This window comes from Periophthalmus magnuspinnatus, chromosome 15 (genome assembly GCF_009829125.3).
Source record: "Periophthalmus magnuspinnatus isolate fPerMag1 chromosome 15, fPerMag1.2.pri, whole genome shotgun sequence".
Classification (NCBI taxonomy): domain Eukaryota; kingdom Metazoa; phylum Chordata; class Actinopteri; order Gobiiformes; family Gobiidae; genus Periophthalmus; species Periophthalmus magnuspinnatus.
This window is the reverse complement of record NC_047140.1, coordinates 21,482,755-21,509,994: the sequence shown is the minus strand read 5'-3', so window position 1 is coordinate 21,509,994 and position 27,240 is coordinate 21,482,755. Positions and strand designations below refer to the sequence as shown.

At 38.1% G+C, this 27,240-nt stretch overlaps 1 protein-coding gene across 1 annotated transcript in view; it reads left to right on the top strand.

The window, feature by feature from the left end:
* Positions 1–26,081, top strand: part of klhdc3 (kelch domain containing 3) — a 31,348-nt gene extending 5,267 nt beyond the window's left edge. The window contains exons 5-11 of the mRNA XM_033979925.2: positions 52–123; positions 1,666–1,879; positions 4,094–4,180; positions 5,212–5,320; positions 20,338–20,411; positions 21,837–21,915; positions 23,763–26,081. Of these exons, the coding sequence (XP_033835816.1) occupies positions 52–123; positions 1,666–1,879; positions 4,094–4,180; positions 5,212–5,320; positions 20,338–20,411; positions 21,837–21,915; positions 23,763–23,829 (702 nt within the window). The 3' untranslated portion in view covers positions 23,830–26,081. The remainder of the gene's footprint in view (positions 1–51; positions 124–1,665; positions 1,880–4,093; positions 4,181–5,211; positions 5,321–20,337; positions 20,412–21,836; positions 21,916–23,762) is intronic.
* Positions 26,082–27,240: the final 1,159 nt, after the last annotated feature.

Below are 27,240 nucleotides of genomic sequence, written 5' to 3'. Positions count from 1 at the left end.
GCTTTTGTGGTGGTAAATATGTTTAAACTAATCTCTTCTGCTGGGCCACAGGCTGACTGCTTCTCCAATGACATCCACAAGCTGGACACTGTTACCATGGTGTGGACTTTGATCAATGCCCGAGTGAGTTTCAACTATTTCTCAGAGTGCATTATTGCTCTTTATAGACAGCACACATGGGTCATCTCCAGGTGCTGCTGTCCAGCTTTGTCTCTGCTCTGTCCTTTTGTTTGTCAAGTGGTACATCAGTATTTTACATAAGAACACCAAAGTCTGCAGGCAAATGAGCAGGCTGGGGCTAGAGTGAGTGTTCATGTGTGTAAAGGGATTTTGACTACCAGTACTACAATATGCTAAATAAGTAAATGCAGACTGTTTTGTGGTGACTAAACCATTTATGACTATTGTTGTTGACAATATTGCTGTACAAGTCCCCTCTGAGCTGGCTGTGTACAAAGCCCAGAATGTAATGCTACTCTCTGGGAGTTAGCCAAGTCCAAAGGCCCACACAGGATTATACCCCCCTCTCACTGAAGAAATACCATTTCTGTTTGTGCACAGTCCACCAGCTCGTAAACCAAGTCTTGTAAAATGTATTTGTGACATTCATTTCAGCCATAAAGACGTCAAGATGGAAGACCTACTTTACTACTATTCAATTCATGTTTGTAGAGGCTAAAATCACAACAGCAGTCGCCTCATAGGGCTTCATAAAATAGGTAATTCAAGAAAATCAAACAATGAAACAGTTATTGATCAACAAGACAATTAAGAATATTAATTAGCATTGATTACTTCTGCATTATGCTTTTATTGTCATGTGATTTTTATATCATTTACAAATTTTTGCAAATCCTATGCATTTTTCATTCATTTCATTCTATTCGATGTACGATGTGAGTAAAACAGAAGCTCATACAAGACTGAGTAGCACGTGAAAGGCCTTTCATGGCTTTAGAGCTAAATGCAAAGAAGCTTGAACCCAGCTTTGTTCTACTGGGTATTTATATTCCACATAGAAGTGGATTTCATTTCCCTGTAGTTTTTCCTGTATTTGTGTTTCCCCTTGATCTCAGCTTTGCATGGCTCAGCTTTATTATACTCCATAGTTGTAAACAATGGTCACTAGATGGCAGCATTTGCCTAAAACATTAAATGAGAGAGGCTGTCTTATTAAGCCTGATGGTGAGAATAGATTATTTAGTAATTGGGGTTATACAAGGTGATGTGAAAAATAGGCCCAAACAAAACTATGCTATGCCACACAATAAAATAACTCTAAATTAGGAATATCCCAGTAAACACTTTTCTAAATGAACTATACTGAGCTTCTATAAATAAATGAGTGAAAGGCTACTTATTTATAATTTTTAATGAGCCGGTCATGTATAATTACAGCTCAAATCTTGTCTTATTGGGTTTTCTTTGTACTAGTGGATAAGTATTGAGCTTCCAAAAATATTGTTCCAGCTTTCATTTATTGAACTATAATTGTTGTGTCAGGTCTAGTGAATCAGTGCATTGTTCTTTGTAGAGCCCAGTATAATGGTGTTTGATGTCCACTTTCTCCAGTGAAATTGTTATTTTTCTGCAAAAAAGTACTATATAAGTTTGATGTATTGTTACAAGTGTCCAGACCTTAATACACCGTCTCTTTCTCCAAAGGGCACTCCGGCACGGTGGAGAGACTTCCACTCAGCCACCATCATCGGGACAAAGATGTTTGTATTCGGGGGCAGAGCCGATCGCTTTGGTCCTTTTCACTCCAATAATGAGATATACTGCAACAAGATCAAAGTCTTCGACACAGACACCAACTGCTGGCTGAGTACACCCTCCACCCAGCCACTGCCCGACGGCCGGAGGAGCCACTCTGCCTGTAAGACACAATAACAACAACAACATGTACTTTTATGGAAAACAAACCCAGGCAATATAGTCACTGCTCCTTTGAAGTGTTGTATTTGATCTTTTTTTTTTTTACATTCAAATGGATTTTCTCAATCTAGAGCAAAGGAAACCCTCCTCCAAAGTATGTATTTTGGTTTTCATTAGGAATGCGACAATATCAAATTTTTGTGTTGCGATTATTGTGAGGAGAAACATCACAATTTTATTATTGTTACATTACATGAAAACACAAACACTTTTTCAGAGTATAGATCACTGGTTCTTAACCTTGTTGGAGGTACTGAACCGGTTTCATATGCACATTCACCGAACCCTTGTTTATTGAAAAATATATATATATTTTTTTATAAGACACATACTACCTCACTGAAATTATTTAAATTTTTAACCTTATGCATTTCAATAATGAACTTATTGTATTTATTTATTATTTTTAACACACACCCATCACCTAATTTCCATCACGCTACAGGGGTCGGCAACCTTTAACACACAAAGTGCCATTTGGACCCAGTTTCCACGGAAAATACACTGGGAGCCGCAAATACTTTTTGACATCTAAAATGAAGATAACATTGTATATAATTATAATAATAATGTAACAGAATAATATAGGTTTTATTTTCTACACGTGGCAGATAAATATGGCAAAAATAAGTTAAGTGCATAAAAAATACAACTTACCAAACCGCTGCATCAGAGGGAGCCCTGCACTTGTGTCTTTGCGATGAGGTGGTCCCATCGAGCAGTGATGAGAGACAATGACGCCCGCAGTGTGATTATGTCTAGTCTGCTCTGCAGTTTCTTTCAAAAAACTCTAAAGTCGTATCTTTTAATCCCAGGTGCTTAGTCTCCATGTGCCAAAGTAGTTTTGAAGGTTTCATTGCCTGATTTGCTTTTCCCGCATATTACACAGAGTGGACTCTGCACGGGAATCACCTGTAGCGACAAACCCATATTTAAGTAGGACTCCTGGTGTTGTCTCTTAAATTTAGCTTCCTTTTTCTTGGAGGTCGTGGGCTCCTCTTCTGGCTCCTCAGTTGTCCTTTTCCCCTTTGTTAAAAGCTCTCCAAAGACCTTTGTTTTGGCTCATTTTCACTCGCTTGTGGCTCTACTTTTGAGCGACGTGTCTGATGTGTTACACGTGAAACGTCATCGCGGAGACGAGAGCAGATCTATCACAGATATAATATACTTGTCACTACATCAAATAGATTTCTGTGGCGATTTCCTCTATGGATTTTCATAATACATCTACAGATGAGCTTATTAGCGCGTCAGGAGGGACGGGCGACAGTTACATCCTCCTGCTCCTGACCCCTGTGCGCACAGCGTCTGAAAATCAGGGCTGTGTCTTTACACACGACTGTGAGCTGTGAGCTGTCTGTGTCTGTGAGGCGTGAGCGGGGTTGTTTTTAACATTGTTCCGCGAGTGTGACGCTTAATTTTTGATCAACAAAAAATAATAAAATATATTGTATTTTAATATTTCAAGATCACAATAATCTTCCAATTTAAACTACAATAAAAAAGAACTAACACAAATAAAATACACTTCAATTAAATACTTGAAATGTATTCCCCAAGCCACGCAGAGCCGCAGTATAAGGATGAAAGAGCCACATGCGGCTCCAGAGCTGCGGGTTACCGACCTCTGCGCTAATGAATATTTACTGCAAATCAGTGTGACTTCTGTTGTTCCATTTGAGAGACCAGGTCAGAAACGCGTGGCTTCACCTTGGCAAGTGCCACTCTCATGTTATTTTCACAGCAAAGTCTGTTCCTTTTCTTCATTTTTATGTCGTTTTATGTTTTTATGCCGTTTAAATAGCTCGTTTAAGTTGGGCAGGTGCTTCGATAGGCACATCAAAGGATGCATTTGTTGAATTGGGCCAACGTCTAAAGACGCTTGCAGTCCGCTAATCATATGAGTCGGGTGTGTGTCTTGACCTCTGCCGAACCCCTGAGACTGACTCACCGAACCCCTAGGGTTCGATTGAACCCAAGTTAAGAACCACTGATATAGATTGAATAGAAAATACTTACTTTTGTTTCTAACATTCTCACAATTATTATATTTCATTTCTTAAGATTATGTTGTGACCAGAATAATAATAATTGTTTAACTGGTTTATCTAACATTCCTAGTTTGATGTATTGTGTTGCATTGTATTGTGTCCAGTTACCTACAAAGGGGATCTGTACATCTTTGGAGGATATAACGCACGATTGGACCGGCACTTCAATGACCTCTGGAAATTTAACCCAGGTAAATCTAAACTTCCACATGCATAGTTTTAAATGAATCACCTGGCTTTTATGCATTGAGCAGAATGTGTAGGGTTTTACGTCAGATGATCTGAGATTAGGGGATCACATTTCTGGTTTCTATATCGGCTGCTTCTGGAAATACTTCTAGTTCTTCACAGTTGTTCTCCATGTTTAATTTAGAGACAAATGTATTTAACTTTTGTCCTCTTTTATGGTAATCCTCATTTATTGCTAAATAAGCCATTGTTTAGACCCATTTTCTTTCCAGAGCTGATATAATGGTGGTGCTCAGAAAGCCAAGTGGTACTTTGTGTGAAAAGTTTGAAAACCACTCAAGTGTTTAAAGGACTGTATATAGTTGACCAGTAGATGGCAGCACTTGGATGGAGTTACACAAAGAGGGTTGAGAGAGTTGCCATAGGGACATGGTGATGCTCAAACTAAATCAGCAGGGTTCTCCTTTTATGGAACACTTACGACAGCTTCAGTTTCGTCATTTCTTACTGCGCTCCACATGGCTTTGCTGTTTCTATTTCTGAAATCTCAAGGTTTGTCATCTAGTCTAATTCAAATTGTGATATTTTTATGCCTTTGCCCCAGGCGTTGTCTGCTTAAACAACTCAAACCACATTTTCTGTCGACATGAATAAAGACAGTGAATATCATTATAACCAGCTACATTTGGGATTTTTAAGAAGCTGCTCCACACTGCATGATGTGTGTCTTTAGACAACTTTTTTGTTTTAGTTTTTGAACTGTAAAATTTCTGGTTCAACATACATTTTAAACAGGATCTTTATTTGAATGTATGGACAAATAACATATTTCAAGTCCTAATTAATGAGTCTTCAGTGCCCGGCCAAAAAGACAGTTGGTCTTACCCAGTCATAAATATATTTGAGATGATGTTCAAAAATATGGTAGGTCCAAGTCCCCTTCACGTTTACTCCAGCTAAAGGAACTGAGCCAACTTTTAATGGTTATTATTACATTATTCTTGTGTAATCTTGTGTAATCTTGTGTGAACAGAAGCCTTCACCTGGGAGAAAGTAGAGCCTAAAGGAAAAGGTCCCTGTCCGCGGAGACGACAGTGCTGCTGTATGGTTGGAGATCGGATAATCCTGTTTGGAGGAACCAGGTACTATTTACTACATACTAATGTTTCTGTTTTAACTTGATATACAAATAGATTTTTGCCAGTTGGCCAATAGAAGTTCAAGTAATGTATCGGAATTAGTTATACAACTTTCACAGTAGATTACTACAAGACTTTTATGTTCTTAAATAGTTCAAATTAAGTGTCCTATCCACTTAAATTAAGTGCCCTACCCCCTTTTCCAAGTGTGAAACACTTTGCATTTATATAGCAATTTCAGTCCACTTCAAACTTTTAAATATACTTTGGTAAATTATTAAGTTAATTATAAGATGTAATTTATCTAATCAGTATATATCAAATACTCCTATACTATATACATGGTTATCTCACAGTGATAAAGTTACATTGCCCCTTAGCTGAAGTCAAACCACAAACAAATGAGTTCAAGAAGCAGACTGCATACCTCAAACTGCACAAACTGCCTAATAATCTAAGTTTCTCTAGTTTTGCTGACACACAGGAATAACATCTAGCATATTAATGTACACCTTATTGCACCAATTTACAGAATTGTAGATCAGAGTAAACATGGAAGCTTGCCTATGTATTAGCTACCCTCTGAAAAGCCTTAGTTTCTCTCTCAGGCTGTGATGTGTCAAATAGTTTACACAGACCCCTCGCCTGACTCACTGAGCTACCACTTTCTCCCACTCCAACGCTCTGTTGCAGAAGTTGGCCATAATTGACCCAAACTCTCCTCTCATCTCTGCTACAGTTTGGTGCTCTGCAAAAAATATGCCAAGTTTTGGCCCAATTAAACACATTTTCAGCCAGTGGGGACATCAGCTTTGACTTCACGGGAATGTTCCAGTGAATAGTTCGTGCACTCACCCAAACCTGGCGATACGTTGGATTCTAGTTGACATTAAAAAAAAGTAAGGCAGAAAATGGTACTATATTACGTTTTTCCTCCTATTGCATATCTGCCTTGCATAGTTGTTTGAAGTATTATTTCAAAATTTTATCAAGAGCTACAATGCCTCTGCCATGTGAAATATTTGGCACATATGCAACCAGTGGTGTTCCCAACTTGGCTTATGTTTTATTCTCTATCATGTGATTTTGAATTTTTGAAATCGTATCTCTATATTTTTTGATTATCCTGATATAATCAATATTTAATGTATCTTCCACCTCTACTAATAATCTAGCAAATTAGATGTATTTGAGAGACCTCCTCCTGTTTGCTGCGACCATAGTAAGTTCTAAAAATACAATTAGTGTTTTGTGTAGAAATACCTCCTACTCCTGCATATGCCTTATTTCGATTTCTATTTGAATTGCTTGTCGTAATCTTTGTGTAGCACTAGACCAAATTTACCGTCAAGTGGCCCATTTGTGAATACACCTCTCCTGTCTGGGTCCAAATAAATAGCTTGGTTTTGCAGACATCAGCCTTCTCCAGCCCTCATCACTGTCTCTTAACAGCACTAACTGCCGGTGGTTTGTACCTGGTGAAGTGCTGTTTCACCGGTGACACTTCTTAGATAGGGCCTGGTAGTAGCAGCCACTGTATTGGAGCAGCTACCAGCTTCAGTCCAGTCCAAAGCTATAGTCCCGAAACCTGGGCTATATGTTATCAGACAAGAGCAGCGTTATCAGGCAGACCCCAGCGGGATGGCCTGATAGGGGGAACCGAGAGGACAGGGATAAGGGTCTTCTCAGCCCCTCTTCGTCTACAGGTCCTTAAGTCCACGGGCCCCTGGCTGCTGCTAGATTAAGACTTCAACGCTCCACTGGACACCACATCAGGAGTAGCAACTGCCTAATACACACACAGCAATTAGTTAAAAATCTGTTACCGTGACAAGCCTGGTAAAGCTGATGTCTTTTGAAGTTTGATATATTGGTGAAGTAAACGATACTAATGAAACAAATTTATGCCACTGATCACCCAAGAGCAGATGTAAACCACAAAAAATACTCTAAATGTGCAATATTGTTAAAAAAAAAATTATAAGCTGCAATGAATAAATAACACTTTAGTACTCAATTTGCATCTGTAATGAGTCATAGAAGTTCAACCTTTTTATCTTAAAGCCAAAAAATATCACATAAGAAAATATACACGTGATAAATAAACATATTGTTCCAGCTTATATGTATTGAAAGATTAGTCAATATTATAAATAATTATTTTGACAGGCCTAAGTTTACATTTGCATATAATTGTTACACAGATTTTTAAATGTTTTTTTTTGGTGTATCTAGGGCTAATGCAAGTTTAGAAAGTCAAATGATCATTTTTTGGTTTGGTTGGGAGTCTGCAAGTAGAAAAAAGAAGTTATACATTACCATACAGAGAAATTATTAAAGTATTAAGCCCAGTTTACCTTGTTACTGGCATGCGCACTTTTGTCTTGTAACCTCGCACTATTGAGCAATACTTTTTTCAATAGTTTACTCTCAATATGTTTGAAAGTCATGAAGAAAGGTGTGGAATTAATCCGATGCCATACAAGCTTAAATTCAACTGCATATCTAAAGCAATAAGAAAAAAAATGTTTCTGTCTTATACTAATAATAAGAGAAAGAGTTCATTAATGGTGTGAAAAAAGAGCCATGCAAAGATTTAGTTGTACATCTCTTGGTTTCTCGCCAGGATTAGAGCAGGATGGATTTTAGGAGTCATGATTTCCTGTGTGGAGCAGATAGGGCGGGTGCCTTTAAACAGGGGTGTTATTGGGCTCATTGGGATGATGGAGGGCAATGGCCACGCACAGGAAGAAATTAAACACCACAATATCACCCACATCCTGTTTGATTGGGCCTGGCAGGGGTTTTAGTAAGAAAACTGGACCCGATTCAGATTAGCCTTAGATATGAATGCACAGAAAAGTTTAATATAGGAAAATGCAATGTGACCACTATAAAATGTACTGTAGCAAAAAGGACTATCTGTGGTGGATACATTGTGTAGTTGTAAAGTCAGTTTGAATAGCATGTCCGGTGTATTCTTCTATTCTGTACAGTACTTTTTTAAATTAAACGTTTTGTAAATTTGACTCTTAATATATTACAAAGCATAGCAGTATTACAATACATTTAAGCACTAAAACAAGCGAGTGTATTCTTTGCCTGGAGGAATGGAGTGGAGCGTGTGGCGTTTGTTAATGAATAAATAGATTTCAGCTTCCTGTTTATGGGGGGGGGGGGGGGTTGTTGATAACTATTATTCAAAAAAGGCAACTGAAAAAGCACCGTAAAGGCTAATATTAGAGAAGATGCCTTGAAATTCGATATTGACACATTTTTATAACCCTAATCTGACCCAAAAGCGATTGTTTCCTGTAACTGTAAAAGCAGACTGATCCTTCAGAATTTCAGGTGAAGCTGTGGTATCTGTCCATGTAGGCCTGAGCAGTACATGGTTTATTTACATGAGTGCTACTTAGCCTCCTACAGACAGGAACCACAAACACTATGTCCATACACAAGGAAACCAAGTAAACATCCCATAGACCTCCATGACATTTGGTTTACTTTGTCTTGTATAGTTTAAGTTCAGTCCATTTTATGTTGTAGCCTTTATTTGTAGTTTTTGCCATGCATTAGGTTTTTTCTTGTCTTCATTTGAGGTGTAGACCTGAATTAACCCTGATATAGAGGATTTGAAGTCTGCAAATGAGGTTGAATTTGGTAAGATAGATATTGTCTGCAGTGAGACTAGGGATTAGGAAATATTAGGAAATGAATAAATTAATTATGAAACTACTATTAGTTTTGTCACTTCTACTGTCTACAAAATAGCAATTATTATTACCATCCTGGCATCGGGCATCAAGCTTTTTTTTTTAAATTAAGCTTGATATCGTTGTATCATGGAAGCAAGCAATACTTCTGGGAGTTAATACAGTTAACTACTACTGTTATTAAACTTTTAAATTAAACTTAAAATTTCACATATACTCTTCAAAATAATTACTCATCTTTGTTGCCTCTGTCCTGTTTATTTTCTCTTGACCTCACAAACATGAGGTCAGTTACCAAGCCCCACATGTCCTCTGCGTGTCCCAGTGCTGTGGGCCAGTGTTTGCTCAGGTCAAAGTGAATTACTGCTGGACACCTTGCTTGTATTTCTTTCATTTAGAAAAGTGGCCTGAGTGAATTCAGCTCAAATTTATGGTCCTCCTCACATTGTTTTCTTCAGCCTGTTGATCCAAAGCAGATCCTCTCTGTTGATGTTTATGACGTTTATTTTACCAACGGGAATCAGTGCATAAATAAATTATTGTTGTTATTAGAGCATAAAAAGGTCTTGTTGCACCTCAATGGAAATTTTCTTCAAGGATTTACAGCTTGTTTAATTCTCAGCCATTGCACAGTCGACTTAAACAGACCCCATAAGATAACATTAGTTATATTTGGCTCAAACTGAATAATTATTGCTTTATGTTGTTCACAAAGAAGGTACATGAGGCTGTTGTATTTCTTTTAATTATTTATTTACCTTGATACATTGCATTATTAAAAATGTTTAGGAATACATGTGTATATATAATTTCTATACATACACTTACCAAGTTTAGCAAAGTTTCTTGTATGCACTTAAAGGTACCATATGTAACTTTTATGGGAGGGTCCGCTACCTGCTTGTTCCCATGGAGGTTTTATTTCTTTACCTGGAATAACATTAAACTTTTCTGTCCCCATGGAGACAAGCCTATGACGACTCCAGGTGAGGTTACAGGTATTACAGGCATTAAGAGTTAGATATGTTTTTTTTTTTGTTTTCAATATATATATTTAGCAATAAAAGACAACTGAATTAATGCATAAGCAAAAAAACATCTCCATGGAGACAAAAAGTGGCTTACCCTCTACCAGAGAAGCTGTGTAGTGCACCTTTTTAAGTGTTTTTTAAATAGAAATATACTCACATTGATAGACTGACAAAATTGTACCATTAATCTCACATATGAGCTACAAATTGTTCCCAGTAGTTCATATAAAATACTGTATGAAATCAACTATTCTCATCTGCATTTTTAAAATCAGACCAAATAAACTAAGCTCTTGTGATTCACTAATTTAAGCTGCGTTATCACTAGCAGCGTCTCGCAATTATTTTAGAAGGTCAGTTATTATAAAAAAACAGAGGGCTGATCTTCAGTCTAATTAATGCTTCAGGGGGAATAATTAGACTCTATTATGATTTCAAAAAGTGCTTAAAATCTCATTAAAATAAACTGATGTTGTATTTGTTGTCATTGTTTTTATGCCTAAACAAAAATGCTACATGTAGTCTTTACACAGACCACATGCTGTCTTTCAAATAACAGGGAAATGACCATAGCACTCCCCTGTAGTGTGGATATAGGCCACTATTTGCCTCCACTTACACCAGTATAAAGGGGCATGGTGGGTAGCAGAGAAGCACGAAATTCTGTCCCGTCCTTGATTTATGACCTCAGGGAGTATTCCTTCACACACAGGGCAATTTGATATACCCCCAGCCCTCTGCTACACTTATTTACTGGGCTGTGGTCACTGCCCCACAAAGGTCGGTCCATGGATGACTGACTCCACCTGCACCGGCCTTCAGCCACGACAGAGAGGACCAGGCAGTGTACACATGTATCTGGACTGGTGTGGGCAGAGATACTTATGATTATGATATGTTTGTTGCTTTATTGGCATGAACTTGATATAACTCAGAGCTGGGTATGACAAAAAATATATATCTTTCAAAATTATAATCAAGAATGTTTCAGGTTTGTGTTAGACATAGCAATGGTTTTAACTGTACGTTGTTGTAAATACTAAGAATGTTGCATTATATAGTAAAAGAAATTATATCTTCCCATGCAGCCTTGGATCTTGGCACTGCTCTGGGCTTACAGAAATTAACTGAAACTTCATTAAACTAGTATAATTTAGTAAATCCCAGTCCATCAATCAATTTGGTCATCTGTATTGTTGCTAATAATTTACAAACTCAAAGGTTGGCGGTTTGATCCCAGCTCAGGAAAGTTGTATCCTACTGTTGTGTTCTTCTTCGTCCCCCTTGCCTGTGTCACCATGTAATGCCGTGTTTGGGTGGTTTGTTGGGACTGTTTGTGAAGATTAGCAGTCCCTCTTTCATCAGTATGCCCTCCTTTTTCATTTGATATTTTTAGCACAGCAAATCATCTGGCTTCTGTGCATACATATTGATTTGTCATAAGATTTTACATCCTTGACATAACCATTTCATTTTATCTAGGCTTGGGATAAACACAAAGATCACGCTGACCTGCTCCTCTTGATCTGGGTTTATTCATAACTTTAATGACCAGTACATTTCATTGTGCCTGTTGTGGAATTGGCTGACCTGTGTAGACTGTGGCTGTAGTCATACCTGTCCTGCGTCATCGTGGACAGGGTATAATTGCTTACGACATGCTCAGGTTGTGCTAAATGTGGATGAGGCTCAGGTTGAGAACAGGGCATCCTACGAGGGGCAGGAAGGGAACAAGGACAGCACAGATTGGCCCGCTGTGAGCAGACGCTTTGGGCTCCCTGATTGGGATATGGGGCATGAGCTACTTGGACAGGAATGAGTGTGTGTTTATTTAATGACTACAAAAATAGCTTTAATGTAGGTACTAATTTAGTCACATGTTATGAATTTGCAAACTTTGTACATTTGCTATTTACAGTAATTCAAAATATCTTCTGTTGTAAAAAGCCAGTTATGTAACTTTGGGTCATCACAAATCTGAAAGCTGAATGTAAGACAGGTATTGGTTAAGGTTAAAGTAAACTGTATTGTCCCCCGTAGGGAAATTTGTTCTCTGCAGCACCCAGGGACCCATCCCCAGATCTTGAGCTAGGCTTGGTCAGGACTATAATGGTTGGATTTTGTCTATTGTACATGTTTTAAGTACTGTCAACCTGCTCGTCATCTTCCATATTGCTGGTTTCAGATGACATCATGACATTTTATAGGCCAATCATATTTCATACAGATGGAGGCAGCTAAAACAAATATTGTTCAAATGCAGAATTCTGTTATAATACAGTGAGTCAGGTTCAACATTTGTTAATTTATTTTTGGATATTTCATGGCAAAGTACAGCGTAATCAATAAGGAAAACTGTGTCCCATCTGAGAGTATGACATCACCACATTCTACCGTCTGAAAAACCACCTGTTCTGCACATCATCCCTTGCAGCGAGTAAACAATATATCGAAACCACTTTATGTCCAGTATAATCAGTAACATAACCTGCAGTTGTTTTTGTTTAAACTTTTTCCTTTATCTCCATCCAACCTCTCTCACTACTTGCATATTGGCTAAATGAAATTGGGCAGATTTGGAGGAAGTCTGTCACAGCTGAGATTACCCACAGTCTGTGCTGGTCCCGTTGTTCCGGTGCGCGGTGCCAAATTTGTGCCACTTATTGTTTGGCTTTTGGTGCTTTGACCAAATGAGTCATGAGCCCACGTCAGAGCCCCCTTTACCCTGCCAGATTTCACTCATTTTCCATTAGACAATATGGAGAATGGCCCAGGGAAGTAAGTAAGGATGGATTTCATACTTATGCAAATAACTATTCTGTTGTTGGGTTTTTTGGTAATTTTAGATGATATTAAAGATGCACTATTTAGGTTTCTTGGCGGGGAGGGCACTGTTATTGCCCGAAATGTTCCACAGTATGGCATTAAACCTATCTGTCTTGCATTGATTCATTTATAGGTATTGTATTGCTTAAAAATCATTTGAAAAACATGTATTCTTACTGTGAGTGGGGGTCGCCTCTCTACAGATCTGACCTGTGTATTGGCCTAGGTGACATAACCTGCTTGTCTCCATAGTGATAGTTAATTTACTGCTATACTATGGAATATTACATGTAAAGCAATAATACATTTCAGGTGAAGTGCAGATAGTAGGCCCTTCACCAGAAAATAGAGAATGGTTAATTTTGTAACAAGCCTTATATCCCAACCATAGTTTTGTCCATATTGTCTTTGTATTTTGATTTAATCAAGAAAGCATATTTAACCATTTATATATTACTTTCTATTTTAAGTTACTATTCATCAAATTCCATTGTATTATTACTCTCCATGTTCCTAGTGTGTGAATTCTGTTGTTAGCCGACTGGATGAGTGAATTAGTTTTATTATTGTTGGGATGTCTTGTCTTTGAGATTATTGCCTTGAGCTGCTGTAGTTGGGAAGCATTAACTCATATATTTGTGTGTTCAGGTAAGTCTTCCTACAGCAAGCCCAAGGTAAAGGCACAGCAGGACCACATACTGTGTAATCCCACCAGTAGCCAAAACATCCCAGCCCCAACGTCTTGTTTAATCCGTTGAAATCTCACAGCGCTCAATAATCTGTCAGGAATTTCACGGATCGATCTGAGTCGTGGAGCCATAGACCTAAAGCAGAGTCCAGTGACTGTTTCAGGATCAGCAGGTCAGGAGCTGGAGCCTTGATATCAGTCATTTTGCAGCTTATCATCTCCTAAAGGGCTGCTGTTATGATAGTCCAGCTGGCCTAATGTGCTGCTTATCACTGGTGAACCTGACTCTGCTCGGACAAACACAACCAAAAACAGAGGCAATTACTCTAATCGTATAATATTATTGGACTTTATTCAAAAGCAGTTTAAGCCTGTTGTCTTATTAATAATGTGAAGTATTTTGCATAGTTATTAGTTTTGCTGTTTCATTTCATTCATCCTAATCTGCCACAGTGCATGTCGGCTCCGTTGATAGCATGTTTATCAACACTCGATAAATGTTGGTGCCACACATGTTGTCTTTTGGCCTCTGGTGTCAAAGGCCAGGCTGCAGAAGTTTCCTTTATTAATTGTGCGCTTGTGTTTGTTGTATTTGTGTGTGTGCCTGCGTTAGCACGGCTCAGATAAAACCTGTCAAACAGTGAGGTGACCCCCACAGGATACAGGGCATCCCGCGCGTGGCGAGTAAGACCCCCGGGGCGGTGCCACAGTGCAGAGATTTACTCTTCAAAGATGAGCTCATGATAGTAATTCATCTGCATCTTAACCCTCCTTAACCCTCCAACAGGCTGTGTATATGAAGTGTCACAGCCCCAGTGTTAAACAGCAGCTCAAATAAACAGCACCATGAGTGAGGCAGTGTGATGCTGTAGCTCGTGCCCTTTGTCATGTCCAAACACTACTACTACTGATTTACTACTGATTTACTACTGATTTACTTCTGCAAACAACCTGTACATATGGAGAGGACTGCACAGGGCAGTAGACACAAGAGGCATGTTAAACAGGCTTTGTTAACTTTATAATTAGTTTTATAACTCGAATGACCTTGGGGAAACTTTCAATTAGTTTCCATTCAAAGGCTTCTCTTATTCTACATCTATAGTCCTTCAGAACAATGCTGAACTGTCTGCCAAAACACCTCACCTCTCTCGAACCGTTAATTTAAACAGTTTTGTCTTTAAAATGCACCAGATGTATAATGGAAAAACATTACATAACCGCACATTAAGGACTTAATTTCTTCTTGCTTTTTTTTTTTTTGCATTGGTTTTATGCAACATCAATTATACATTTATTCCTCTTCGGGTTCTAAAATAAGATGAATGGCACAGTTTAGCCACCAGCATCATCCCGGAAATCCATATCACACCGTTTAGAATTAGACACGACATACAGGCAAAATTTATAGCTTTGACTAAACAACCAAAGAAATAATGTCGTGGCAATTTTATGTATTGTGTCTCCTTTTATGTACCTGACCTTGACATTATAGACTGCAGCTGAAGTGGGAAAAGGAAGTCACTAAAATTATAAGCAGTGCCATATATCACAAATCCTTAAGATCCTCATAGCGCAGTGTATCAAACAGCTGTTCCCAAGGTCTATATGTACTCATCTTTATAGCCAACAGTCCATTATGAATATGGCTTCAGTCTCGCCTAATTAAATGTTGGATTCCTTTCAAAACTGTCTCAAGGCCTAACTATGTCTCTGTCAGCGGCTGTGTTTACATGGACACCAAAAATCTGATCATTATCTGATTTCTGGAGGAATTGGATTACTAAAATGTCATGGAAACAGTTTCATGTGGTGTGAGTAATCTGATCTCTCCCTGATTGTTCACACCTGGTCAGGTTTTGACAAGGAAATGTAATCAAAAATGGCAAACCAATGTGGCAAGACAAACATGAAAGATTATAAAGATTGAAAGAGTAATTCATTGTAGGTTTTCTTCCAAATACATCAGTGCACAAAAGGCAGTGTATTTTTAAACACAATGGAAATTAGATCCAATTATTGTTGACTTTTACCGGTCATGTAAAGGCACCGAGTGATTCTGCAATTGGAGAAGTGGTCTTTCATGAAGCGGCTGGCATTTCCAGCTCTAATCTGAAGACTGTTATTTCTCCAGGAGCCAGTAGAAGGTTTTAAACATGGAGCTTTGGTCTGGGCTGCTGCAGGTCTAATCCACCGTCCAGCCTCTGCCCAGGAGGAGGTGCAGATAGCCGAGGTAGTAGCTGAGACGGCAAAGATTAGGCCAAACTATGGAGAGGGACTCCATCAGTGATAAGGAAGCAGGTACATTTGTATCAGATAATCATATGCTAAGTAGGAGTGAAGACTAAATATGTCATGTAAAGATTTGATCAGTGATATGCAATAGTTTGTGGAATATAGTACCGGTAGTATTGCTGAAATGCTACTTCTTCCCTAAAATCCACAAAAGTCCTTATGTGTCATGATGTCTTAACTGACACGTTACAAAGAATTACAATATAAAAAGTGTTTCTTAATGGTAAATTACTTAATACCAAGTTTGTTGATCTGATAAGTAGCTATGGACCATGGTTGATATAGTTCCCTAGTTTAGTTTTTTGTGGTGGTTTTAAATCAACTGAGAAACAAATTTGAACAGTATGTGCACAACTTCTCATTTTGCTGAAATTAAAAGTACATTTGCTTGAGACAAATTAGAGACATTAGATTTGGTTTATGATCATGATAACCGTTTGCAATGAAATGTTTAAAGTCAATAGGTGATTTATATAACTAATGGTCTGGGGTGACTCTGCCGGTATGTCACCAAACTACAGTTTCTTCAATAGCCATGCCCTATCACCTTTTCCAAGCATCTGTGTTTCCCCTCACAACTGCAGAAACCTGCTGTATTATTTAATGCATGTCTGGTTGTCCTGATAAGACTTTAGCAGGAAGTTGTAGTGCAGGATGAGTTCCTGTGGTACGAGCTTCAAAGAGACTAGAGTTCAATAGGACACTGAGGAAAAAGGATGCACTTTGTATTTCAAGAATAAGGATACAAGCAGAGCAACTTCTAGACATACCAAACCTATTTACTGCTGTTATAATGTTTACAAAGCAGAAGAATCACCAGAAAGCTTTTTATTTTCAAGGATGTATAATGCAGTTTGAGTTATTCTTGAGCTTGAGGCAGACTGGCCAATTTATTATAAGACAATTAGCAGAGCTTCACGGCTGTACCATGCCCTTTATAAGGACTTAGCCGTCTTCAGAAGTTTCTCGGAGCAAACTTTAAAACCTAAAGAGCGGGCAGTGCATTTCGGGAAAGCGTTGGCAATTAGGTGATTATTCTTCCTCATTGAGTGTTGTTTGAAAAAGCAGCATTTGTTTTCTTAAAGGGGGGCCACATCCCTCGGCGGGTTGTAAGGGGGAGGAGCACTTTCACACTTTGCTGTGATATTTTGCTGATCGAGTAACAAAGTCAAAACTCCAGGAGGCCACATAAAGACCATCATTTCATTACCCCTTCGCGATTTCTACAGCCCCACTTCCTTTTTGTGGGGACCAATAAAGCATTACCGTTAGCCTAATGTTCTGCTGAATTTCACACCTAATGCTAACGTCTTAAGCCAGCTAGTCCGGAGGGGAGCTATCCTCGTTCCTCTTGTTAAAGCAGAGTCTTATCAGCTCGCTTTTACTCTTCACACTCAAAAAACCCAGCACGCTCCCAATGTGAACTTGTACAATGGCTGAATTACACGGCGGGCTTAAAGAGATAGCGCGCAGCTGGAGACAATTGTGGATAGAGAGATGGCAGAATGGGTTTTTATGTAAATGGTTGGTTTTACATTGTGGGAGTAAGATATCTAATTGTGGGTGTTTGTTGAATTTTCTCTCTTGAAGTACACCAGAGCAATGGAAATACTAAGCCTTTTGTGCAGTGATATGCGTATTGATGTGGAAAACTTTGATAAAATAATCTTCTCTTATTTGGGCATGGGACCGGCACAAAAAATACTCTGGTTTATGGAACTACGAGATATGATAAACCTGTGTTGAGTACTTTATTTATTGCACTAGAACAATGTTTCTCAAACTGTGGTGTGTACGACTGGGAGTACACAAGTTCTGTTCGGTGGTACTTGGACAGCTGTGGGTGTATGTGGGTTTGCCTAATTTAGAGTTCATTTTATTCACTTTTTTGTCCTCCTTTGGATAATTTCTTGTTTAGATCTACAGTGGAAATGTTGTAATCCACTTTTAGACCTGGTTTAGCCCTAGATTAGACCTGGGATAGTCCTGTTATATACTTGGTTTAGATCTGTTGGCACTCACAAAGCCAGAGCATTTATTTGGTGGTGTTTTGTTAGAAAACTTTGAGTCACTGAACTTTAAAATAACATTATGTTGGATAATAATGAGATCGCTTTGCAAGAAGTCTCTGATTAGGTTTCCTCTGTCCAAAAACTTTGCTAGTTTGAAGTTAATTCTATTTAATAAAGGGTTTTCTGTCATTGTATGTATCTGTACTTGTCTCTGCAACTGACACTATAATCTGGTTTGTCCACATCACGTCTTCATTTACATAGAACCAAGTGCATTGTCAGTTCCTGTCTTTGCTGTTGTTATAATGATCAGTTATCGTTGAAGACATTCTGAAGTGTAAATACAACTTAATATTGTGAATTAAACATGAGTTGGCATAGGTTTGAGTTTAAAGTGAGCCCTGACTGAGAGCTAAACTGTTTTACAAAGCTCTGTTGTCCTGTAGCAAGTGAAGCAGAGCGGGTATGGAGCCAGTGGACAGTCCAGTGATGATGGTGTTGGCTGATAAAAGCTGTATGGGCACCTCCCGAGGGCTGGAGGGTGGGAGGTGGGGTAATGACTTCCACAGATGGGACCCCTGGGACCTGTGTGCTCGTGCTCTGCTCCTCTGCCGGACAATCCAAGTCATCACACTGTTTGTTTAGGGAAGATTAGCAACGTAAAACCCTTACAACACCCGGACACGCAGCGAAAGGGACACGCAGCGAAGAAGACGCTCTGAACACAGACAGAGATGGATGATTCAAGTGACATTTATATTGAAAGATTAAGTGTCCTTTACAGCTGTCGTCTACAATATACATACATTTTACTGCCAAGATGTTTGTGTAATCCCTCAGTCGTCCAGGCATGATCCATGGCAAATGAAAAATATAATTCTGTCAACTGGACAAAAGTTTTTGACCACTCCTTTGAAGATAGTGAGGTACAGATCTTCAGCCAAAGAAAAGAAATGTTTTGAGAGGGGAGTTAAAGAGGCCGTTTTTGTTAGGAAAGACAATCCATCGAACAGGAATGGGTGACTTAGACATCATTTATCTCCTTATAACTCCATCCTCAGACCTAAATCTAAACAAAGTAAACAATAGTGCTAGCCAGTATGCTAATAGGTGTGACAGCAACCGTTAGGGGCCTGAATGATTATGCAAAATATGACTGAGGCACAGTTCACACTGAGTGTAGCTCAGTAGACCTAGCCAAAAAACTTTTTGTCCAGTTGACAAAATAGAATATTTCTTTTACTTCTGGCAAGATGTGATGCATTATATTATATGATATGTCCAAATCTTTTTGCAAGCTTCTTTAATGTGTCTGTCATACATAGATTTGCAGTTTGGGGTGTTTTTGTTTTAAGGAAATAAATGCTATTTTTTCAGTCTCTGCCCTGGTTACAGTTGATTCCATAACAGACTTAAACCAAAAAGAACAAATATTAGTTTTAATACCTCAAAAGTGAAAATACTATGCATGTAGATCTCCAAAAAGTATTTTAGACCAAGTTTTCATTTATAGACCAGCATCAAGAAAAGTTCTATTAAGTGATCTATTACCCAACTTATCTGCAATGACTGACAACAAACTCACCAAATAATTGTGATTTTTCTGACAAGCAATTAGATTTGCAATTTATGTTTCAGTAATAGGATTATGTTCAAACGTCCAGAAGAACTGACAAAAAGATTGAAATATTAACTGACAAACTAATATAACAATGACATTTCAGAACATGTTTGTACAGATCTAAACTACAGAGTTAGCAGGGGGTTTTTTATGCAGAAGACAAGATATTTTGTTGTTTATGAAGGAAATAATTGTACTTGCACCCTTTGTGTTCATTCAAATTGCCTAAACACACCACCCCCAGAAACATCTAGTTCTAGTTAAGCTTTTTATTTACATTTTGAAAGTTTTGAATTCATATGATGCAGTGCACATATAATTCTGAGCCAGTAGTTTTCAGCAGGTATGTTGCAGGTGTATGTTTGAACCATGGCAGGAAGCAGATGTGCATGGTTTCATCAGAGGCACTATCAGTCCAAACCACCTGGACATGCCACCACAGCCTGCTTCCTGAGGCTTAAATCATGCCTGTTTGAGATAAGACATCCCCACTGTTTTGGCTTAATTATGACAGACCAACTTAGAGCTGTTCTGTCAGTACGTTTCTTAAATCTAAATGATAGATGGTACGGGTGGAGATAAGAAACATCTTCTGTGAGGTTTAAGTAACTGTGGAGAATGGTGTAAAAACTAAAATCAATAGTGGAAACAATGCGCTTGTCTAATAAAGAGAAAAGGTGAAGCAGCGCTGGCAACTCGTCGATGCTCAAAAGAGACAAGCGAGTCTATAAACAAGATCCACTATAGTTTTACAGCTATGAGTGGTTGTTAGCTGTCACATTTTATTAACACTGAAATAAATGTTTAAAATACAATGTTTTCTCTTCACAGCCCCTGTCCAGAGCAAGGAATGGGAGACGAATTTAACCTCATGGATCACTCAGACCTGTACATACTAGACTTCAGTAAGTAATGGGAATTTACTACCATTTCTATTATTAATAAAAATCTAAGCTTATAAACTTGAACAAATATGACATGATCTCAATCATAAATCTTAGACCAGAAGTCCAGCCAGAGAGGACAACAAACATGAAGTTTTTGTCCATTTCTAAGCTTAATTAAATGTAGAGGGGCCTCCAAGAAGGCCATCTGTAAATCTACGGCAAATCATAATATTAATTCCTAAATGTTTTTGCTTATTTTTTTTCTTTTTATTATTTTGCTTGGAAATTTATTTTTGGTGTATTTACATTTTTGGCCACATGTTCACCTTTATTATTGTAATGTTGCTCATTTTGTACCACGTTGTAGTAACCCTCATCTTGTCCTGCAGAGCATGTACTGTGAAATACTTAAGATTGAACCCAAAAAGAAAAAAAAAAATCCATGTAAAAAGCTGACATTCAGGAAAATGTGAAAATTGCTATAGCATATAAATCTCTCGCCAAATGTAAATTTTAGTAATTACAGATACAATTAATTAACACAAGTAATTAGCTACAGATTTTCCTTCCAAAAACCTTGCATCTCTGGCATAGCAGCCCTTAGCTCTGCCTCCGATAATGACCTGGAACACTTCCGTAGATGGAACAGACCAAATGCAGTCATATCCGGAGGAGGAGGGGGGATAAAGGCAGTCTGAAGCAGGGCCCAGGAGGGTTCATGTGTGTGGGCTTCACCGGGACACACAGGGCCTGGCACTGCACCACGGGACATATGGTCCTACAACAAACATGGAGACAGAAATAGAATGCACTAAACGGGGAACAAAGTTAGAGAGAGAAATTTGCAAGTGAATGATGGACCAGTACTATTTAGATAAAAATAATTACAACAAATAATGACGACAAATCCTTTAAATAATAATAATAATGACAATACTGTATTTAACCCTGTATTAGCATATCAGGGCTTCAGCTTTTTTAAGTAATGTTAAAAAAGCTTAAAAATTGCAATTTAAGTGTAACAACGGCACTTAAAATGTACATTCTTGATTGTTTTAGTAAACACACAGTGGTGTTACAAACCTAATTGGGGGTTTCTAGTGCTGTGAATCGAAAAATTGTCAGATTTATAGAAAACATTGTAACAACAAAATCACTCACTTTAAAAATAACAAATATTCTAATTGTAGTAATAATACTGCCTTATACTTGTTATGCATTCACTCTATGATGCTAAGCTACAAGTGCTCTAACCACTGTGCCACTTTACTCAAATGTGTATAGTTTCAGTTTTGAGGACATTACTTTGGCTTTAATAAAAGGCTTTATCAACATCCTCTGATCTGCAGCTGAATCACTGTTGAATCCCCTCTGCTCCTTTGTACTATTAGTCTCTTTAGATTGCTTTATGAATCCTTGTTCTTTCTTCTCTCCCTGTCCCAGGCCCTAATCTGAAGACGTTATGCAAAATAGCTGTTATCCAGTACAGTCTGGAGCAGTCGGGCCTCCCACACGACATCAGGTCAGTACCTCCAGGCTCCGCTCTGACTTTGCATCGACAACTCACACATACGCAACAGTCATTAAAGCCCCATTAATGAGTCACTGGGTCCATTTTAATAAAGTTTTACTTAGCCTTTGTCTGATGGCACCAAACGCCCACACGGAAATAGTAATAACATAATTTGTGTATAATTCTTTTGTCACTTTTTGAATGGGTTTGTGGCTAAAATGTATTTACTGACGTCAGGTGGTGGACGTAGTTAATACAAGAATAAAGTGCATCTGGATGTGAAGCTAAATGTCAAAACTCTAAATGGTCATTAAGTAGCTTACTCTTTCATGTAGCTAAAATAGACCTAAAAACATAGCATAAATGATAGTGAAAAATACATAGAAAAAATCTATTGATTGACTAAGTACTCAATGTTTTAAATTGGATATATTCATTTTCTTCAAGTTTATAGTTCCATTCAAAGGCACTTCTTGTAATACAACAGTAAGTCAATTGCAACTGAACCTGGGATATTGTTAGCTTTTAATTGTGTGAATAAGTCATTTCTATTATCAGTAAACTCAATTATTGTTCCATGGACTAGGTTAGACTTTAGCCCAAAAATATCCAGCCCAGATCAGGCAGAGAATCTAAAATATTCTATGGACTTTAACAAATAATCTTAATGAAGTATCCTATAAAAGACTGTCATATGCCTTATAATTTTTAGCATCAAATAAACACTTTCTCTTTATGCATAGATGGCAAAGTTTAACAAAGAGTCATCATAAACATTTATAATCTGCTCCTTATTCTACAAGTAATTTATAAGTAATTTAATCTCCCTAAAAATAGACGTGAGGTGTGTTGAGCGGACACGTACGATGAAATGTAAGGGTTGATTACTCTGTTTCCAGCTCAAACCCTGAAACTCGATCCTAATTACCGCTCTGCGCCTTTCATTCCTCCTGCACCATCACTGCCACCTTGCACACTCCGCACTTCTGATGTTTTCTCTCGCCTGTCCCGCTCTGAAGGGGCTTTGGGCTGGGGTCACGAGGGGCTGGTTAACTCCCCCTCTCCCTCCTCCCTCCTGGCATTTACAGCCCTGTGCCAATCTCCAAAATAAAAACCCCAACAAAGCCGCGGAGAAGGGAGCGAGCGTGAAACCGAAGCCAGTGATAACAATCTGCCCCTCGACCTTTGACCTTTGGGTGGGTCAGAGTAGGACGGAGTTGTAATGCACTGCTCCTGTGTCTCCTGTTACCCCTATGCCCCAGTCCACCAGCTTCGGCTAAATCAGAGGTGCAAATGGAGCAGTAAAGCTTGAATGAGTATGGCTATAGCACAAATAAGCACGGGCAAATTTTATACAATTTTGATTTGACAAACGTGAATTTGACAGTATGGCAAAATGTCATAAACAGTAATTTGTCCTCTTTTCTTCAGCTAATTTTATTTTTTCATAATCTTTGTAATTTTCTGCTACACTTACACTTTTCCCATACGGAGCACAATATATAAATAAGTCCATTACATTGCTATAATCCTGCTGTTTTAATAATTTACAGTGTCAACCCATTATAAAATGTCTAAATGTCAGCTGGGTAATATTTTTATGTTCCTTCAAAGCATTTATAATTCTTTAGAAAAAGTCATCCACCAAGTCTACTTAATAGGATAAAGTTCAACAAAAGTTAGTTGTTTTAATAGCTTCTTAAGTCACACAAGGTCATGTTTATGGTTTATCTTTTTGCATTTTCTTATTTGTGTACAATCTGTTCAAGTACATTTTCTAAGAGACCTTTGCAAACCTCCAGGTGACCAAGCGCTTTCAAGTAAAATCAAAACTTTTGTGCTGTGCCCGGGTACAGGTGGGAACTGGCTGCCATGACAACCAACAGTAACATCAGCAGGCCCATCTTCTCGTCTCACGGCTGAACCAGAACTACGCTGTCTTTTACAATCAGCTGGTTTCCATAGCGACTGTTTTCGGACAAGTCGGACCGGATGTACTCAGTATCTCCCACTGTTTTCAAACTCTTACAAAACCACTGACCAAAAACAAATGCAAAGTGACTTCATGGAACATTTCTCGCGATGAAGGATGTCAGAATCCTTTGGAACAGTGAGAATATAATCATCACTTTTCTGTCTGGCAAAGTTAACAATCCAATCAGCCTATGGCAATCGTCGACTACAATCGTAAGCACAGGAAGAGGCGCAAACTCCAGCCAAAGGTCTTTCACATCTCCCCTTAAAAAATCAATGTGAATTTTACCAGATGGAGAGAAGTACTGTTTAAGTTTGTAGGTCATAAAACCACATAAAGCTAGCTAACATATCTATCTGCTATTGCTAAATAAGTTATTGTTTTGGGACAAATGAAGCTAACTTATTTTGAATGAAAGAAATGGCAACAGATGCGTTCGCTTGTGACGAGTACCATCCAGCATTAATTTACACAAACAACTCTAAAATGGTGTCTCTACTTTGCAAGGTAATGCCATAAAAGAAATCCTACCTCCCTTTAACAAGAGTTGTGCTGAATTCTGAAAAAAAAAAAATTTGTAAGATGTTTTATTTCCCCTTGAAAAAAAAAAAAAAAAAAAAGCCTTTCCAGTTTTGAATATTGTGATTCAAATGCCACATATTTATTTTACTTATTTGTTCAGTGCCAAATGTGGAAAGGCGTTCTAATGCAAATATCCCTTTTACAAATGGCCGACTTTCTGTATCGTGTGGGGTCTTTCTTCACTTGTATGCATAATTAAGACAATCTTACAGACCTTGTTACCTTGTCATTGTATTGGATTCTATTTATAACATGTTTCTAAGGCTTCAATGAGCAGATGGGACAATTAAGGGCTTTTTTCCTGTTAATATACTGTTAAATACAGTTTTACAATTTCAATGTCAAATATGTAAAAATGCACTGGAGAGATGGTCCTGTCCGTCAGCTATTTGAGTGGTACTATCGTTTCTATCATCATCCATATACTATACATTCAAGCAGGAACTCAAACTCAAGTAGCCACCTTTGTTTTGCGAAGTATTTTTTCCATGAATTGACTTTTTGGTGTAGGGCTGGAAGATATGACTATAGAAATGAAATTGTTTCCTTTGAAGATCGATATCCAGGTATATCAATATCACCCGGTTCAGTACGTGGTGTATAATTCAGCTCTACGCTCAAACGTAGACACTTTTCCCCATCTACTTCTCCTATTGGTCAGCCTCCGAGTGACAGGTGGATTAAACCAATCACAGTGAAGTATGAACTCACTGATGGCTTTAGTTACTCTTTACTTACACCTACTATATAACTGCATTAATTATGATAGGAACAAATGATGATCTTGGCTCTTTAGATGTTTGGCTCTTGGCTCTTGTGATGTCAATGAAGTGGTGTAAAACAATGTTAGTCCAAGTCATCTGATCCCGGCACTGAAGCCATTAACAAGCCTTAAGACACACATTCACACTACATTTTCTAATATATCTGGCCCAAAAAATGTCTAATTGTAATTCTAATCATTTGCTCATGAGTGGTGCCAATAGGAAACGTAACACATTGGTTAATCTTGCAATGCAGAAACTCGGATCAAATCAAACTATCAAATTACCAGAACTACTGATGCTTATAATGAACGTGTTTGTGTCCCCTTTAAGAGTCCCCCTTTTTTTGGTGAATGTTTTGGGTGATGGAGTAAAAAATAAGAAAATTAACAACTCTAACTAATCTATGAATTACTGATGTTAAAAACGAAATGTAGAGATGCTTAATTATTACAGTTTAAATGTTTGAACTGTATGTGAAGCCCTTTGACTATATGGCCTTAAGTATTATTAGGCATACGTTAAAATGCCTATATTTTGGGTGATGTCTTTGACTTGACATACTACATTATATTAAACCTAGTATCAACTGAAAGCCCTTATTGTGGCTAAGCTTACAGAGATTATCTTTTTGTGGTTTTGATAATATAAGTCTAAGGGGAAAGGTTGTGAACAAAGTGGCTGAGAGTAATGGTTTTACAGTTTTGCAGGTCTCCATAACTTTTTATTTTATTTTAATATATTTTGTATTTCTATTTTGGCTGGGTTACTTTCTCTTATGGTTGGTCAGGACTTCCTGTGCAATATGCTTTATAACTGTATCAATAATAAAGCTGAGACAATTTGAGTTAACATACTGACTTTATAATGCTTGTGTGCCTTCTGTTTTGGTATTTTTGTGAGATTTTAAAATGTTACATAGTTAAAAGGGATGAAAAGTCTTAAATTAAACGTTCAAAGCGTTCAGGGTTGCTGGTTCAATCAGAACTGAACCTGAGCTGCCAGTGTCTGCATATAGAGGACACATAGTCTGTATATGGACAGGACCTGCCCCGTGGCAAACTCAAAATCTCTAGAATTTTCTCACTGAGCCGCACTAGCACTGATTGAGAGGCATAGTTACATCCATAGTGAGGATTCAGATCAGAGAGACTCCTTTTAAGTTTAAACCAACTGGATTTAAGCATTGACACTGGGAACCCAAATGCGAGGCTCATTCTGCTTCCAGATTAGATGACGGTCTTGAAAAAGCAAAACACCAAATTTAAACAACTTTGTGACATTTGAAACAAAAATGCTACATATTGCACTGTTAAAGTTGCACTGTTTACTCTAAATGGTTCTCACGTTAGAGCAGCATTTAAACATCAAACTCATGTCCCCTTCCCTCTCCCAGATACAGTACCTCCTGCACTTTTACAACTTCTGTAGTTTTTTGAACCTCAGCTCCACTTCCTGTCTAGTACCAGACCAGAGTCCACAGTCGTCCCGTCTGGAGCCCCCCCTCGGGCTCCTCCATGGACCAGTCTGATCGGGATTATTGCTGCCGCTGTTACTCCTGATCTCCAGCCATAACCAGACGGGGGCCCTATAAAACAATATTAGGAAAAAATAACTCTTTACATGTTTCCTATAGCTTTGAAAGATTGTGTCATACTTTGAACTCAATGCACCGATATGCCAAACTGGAACATTGGGTACATCTTCATTCACAGTGGTTGATGAAGTACTCAATTTTGTTAAGTAAAAGTACAATTACAGAAGCAAAAAGTTACTCAAGTAAATGTAAAAGTGTTGAAGTACTTGCTTAAAAATGTATTTCTAGAGTAAAAAGTAAATACAATCTAAATAACATCACATTGTTTTGTCATACAGACCTAATATTAATATTTCAAGCCATATTTAAAGTATGAAGTCAAAACTATGTTAAATGCACCATCTGAATTGTCCACTGTATTGACCACTGGCCCTCCGTGTCAAATCATTTTCAAGATATGGCTCTTGGTGAAAAGT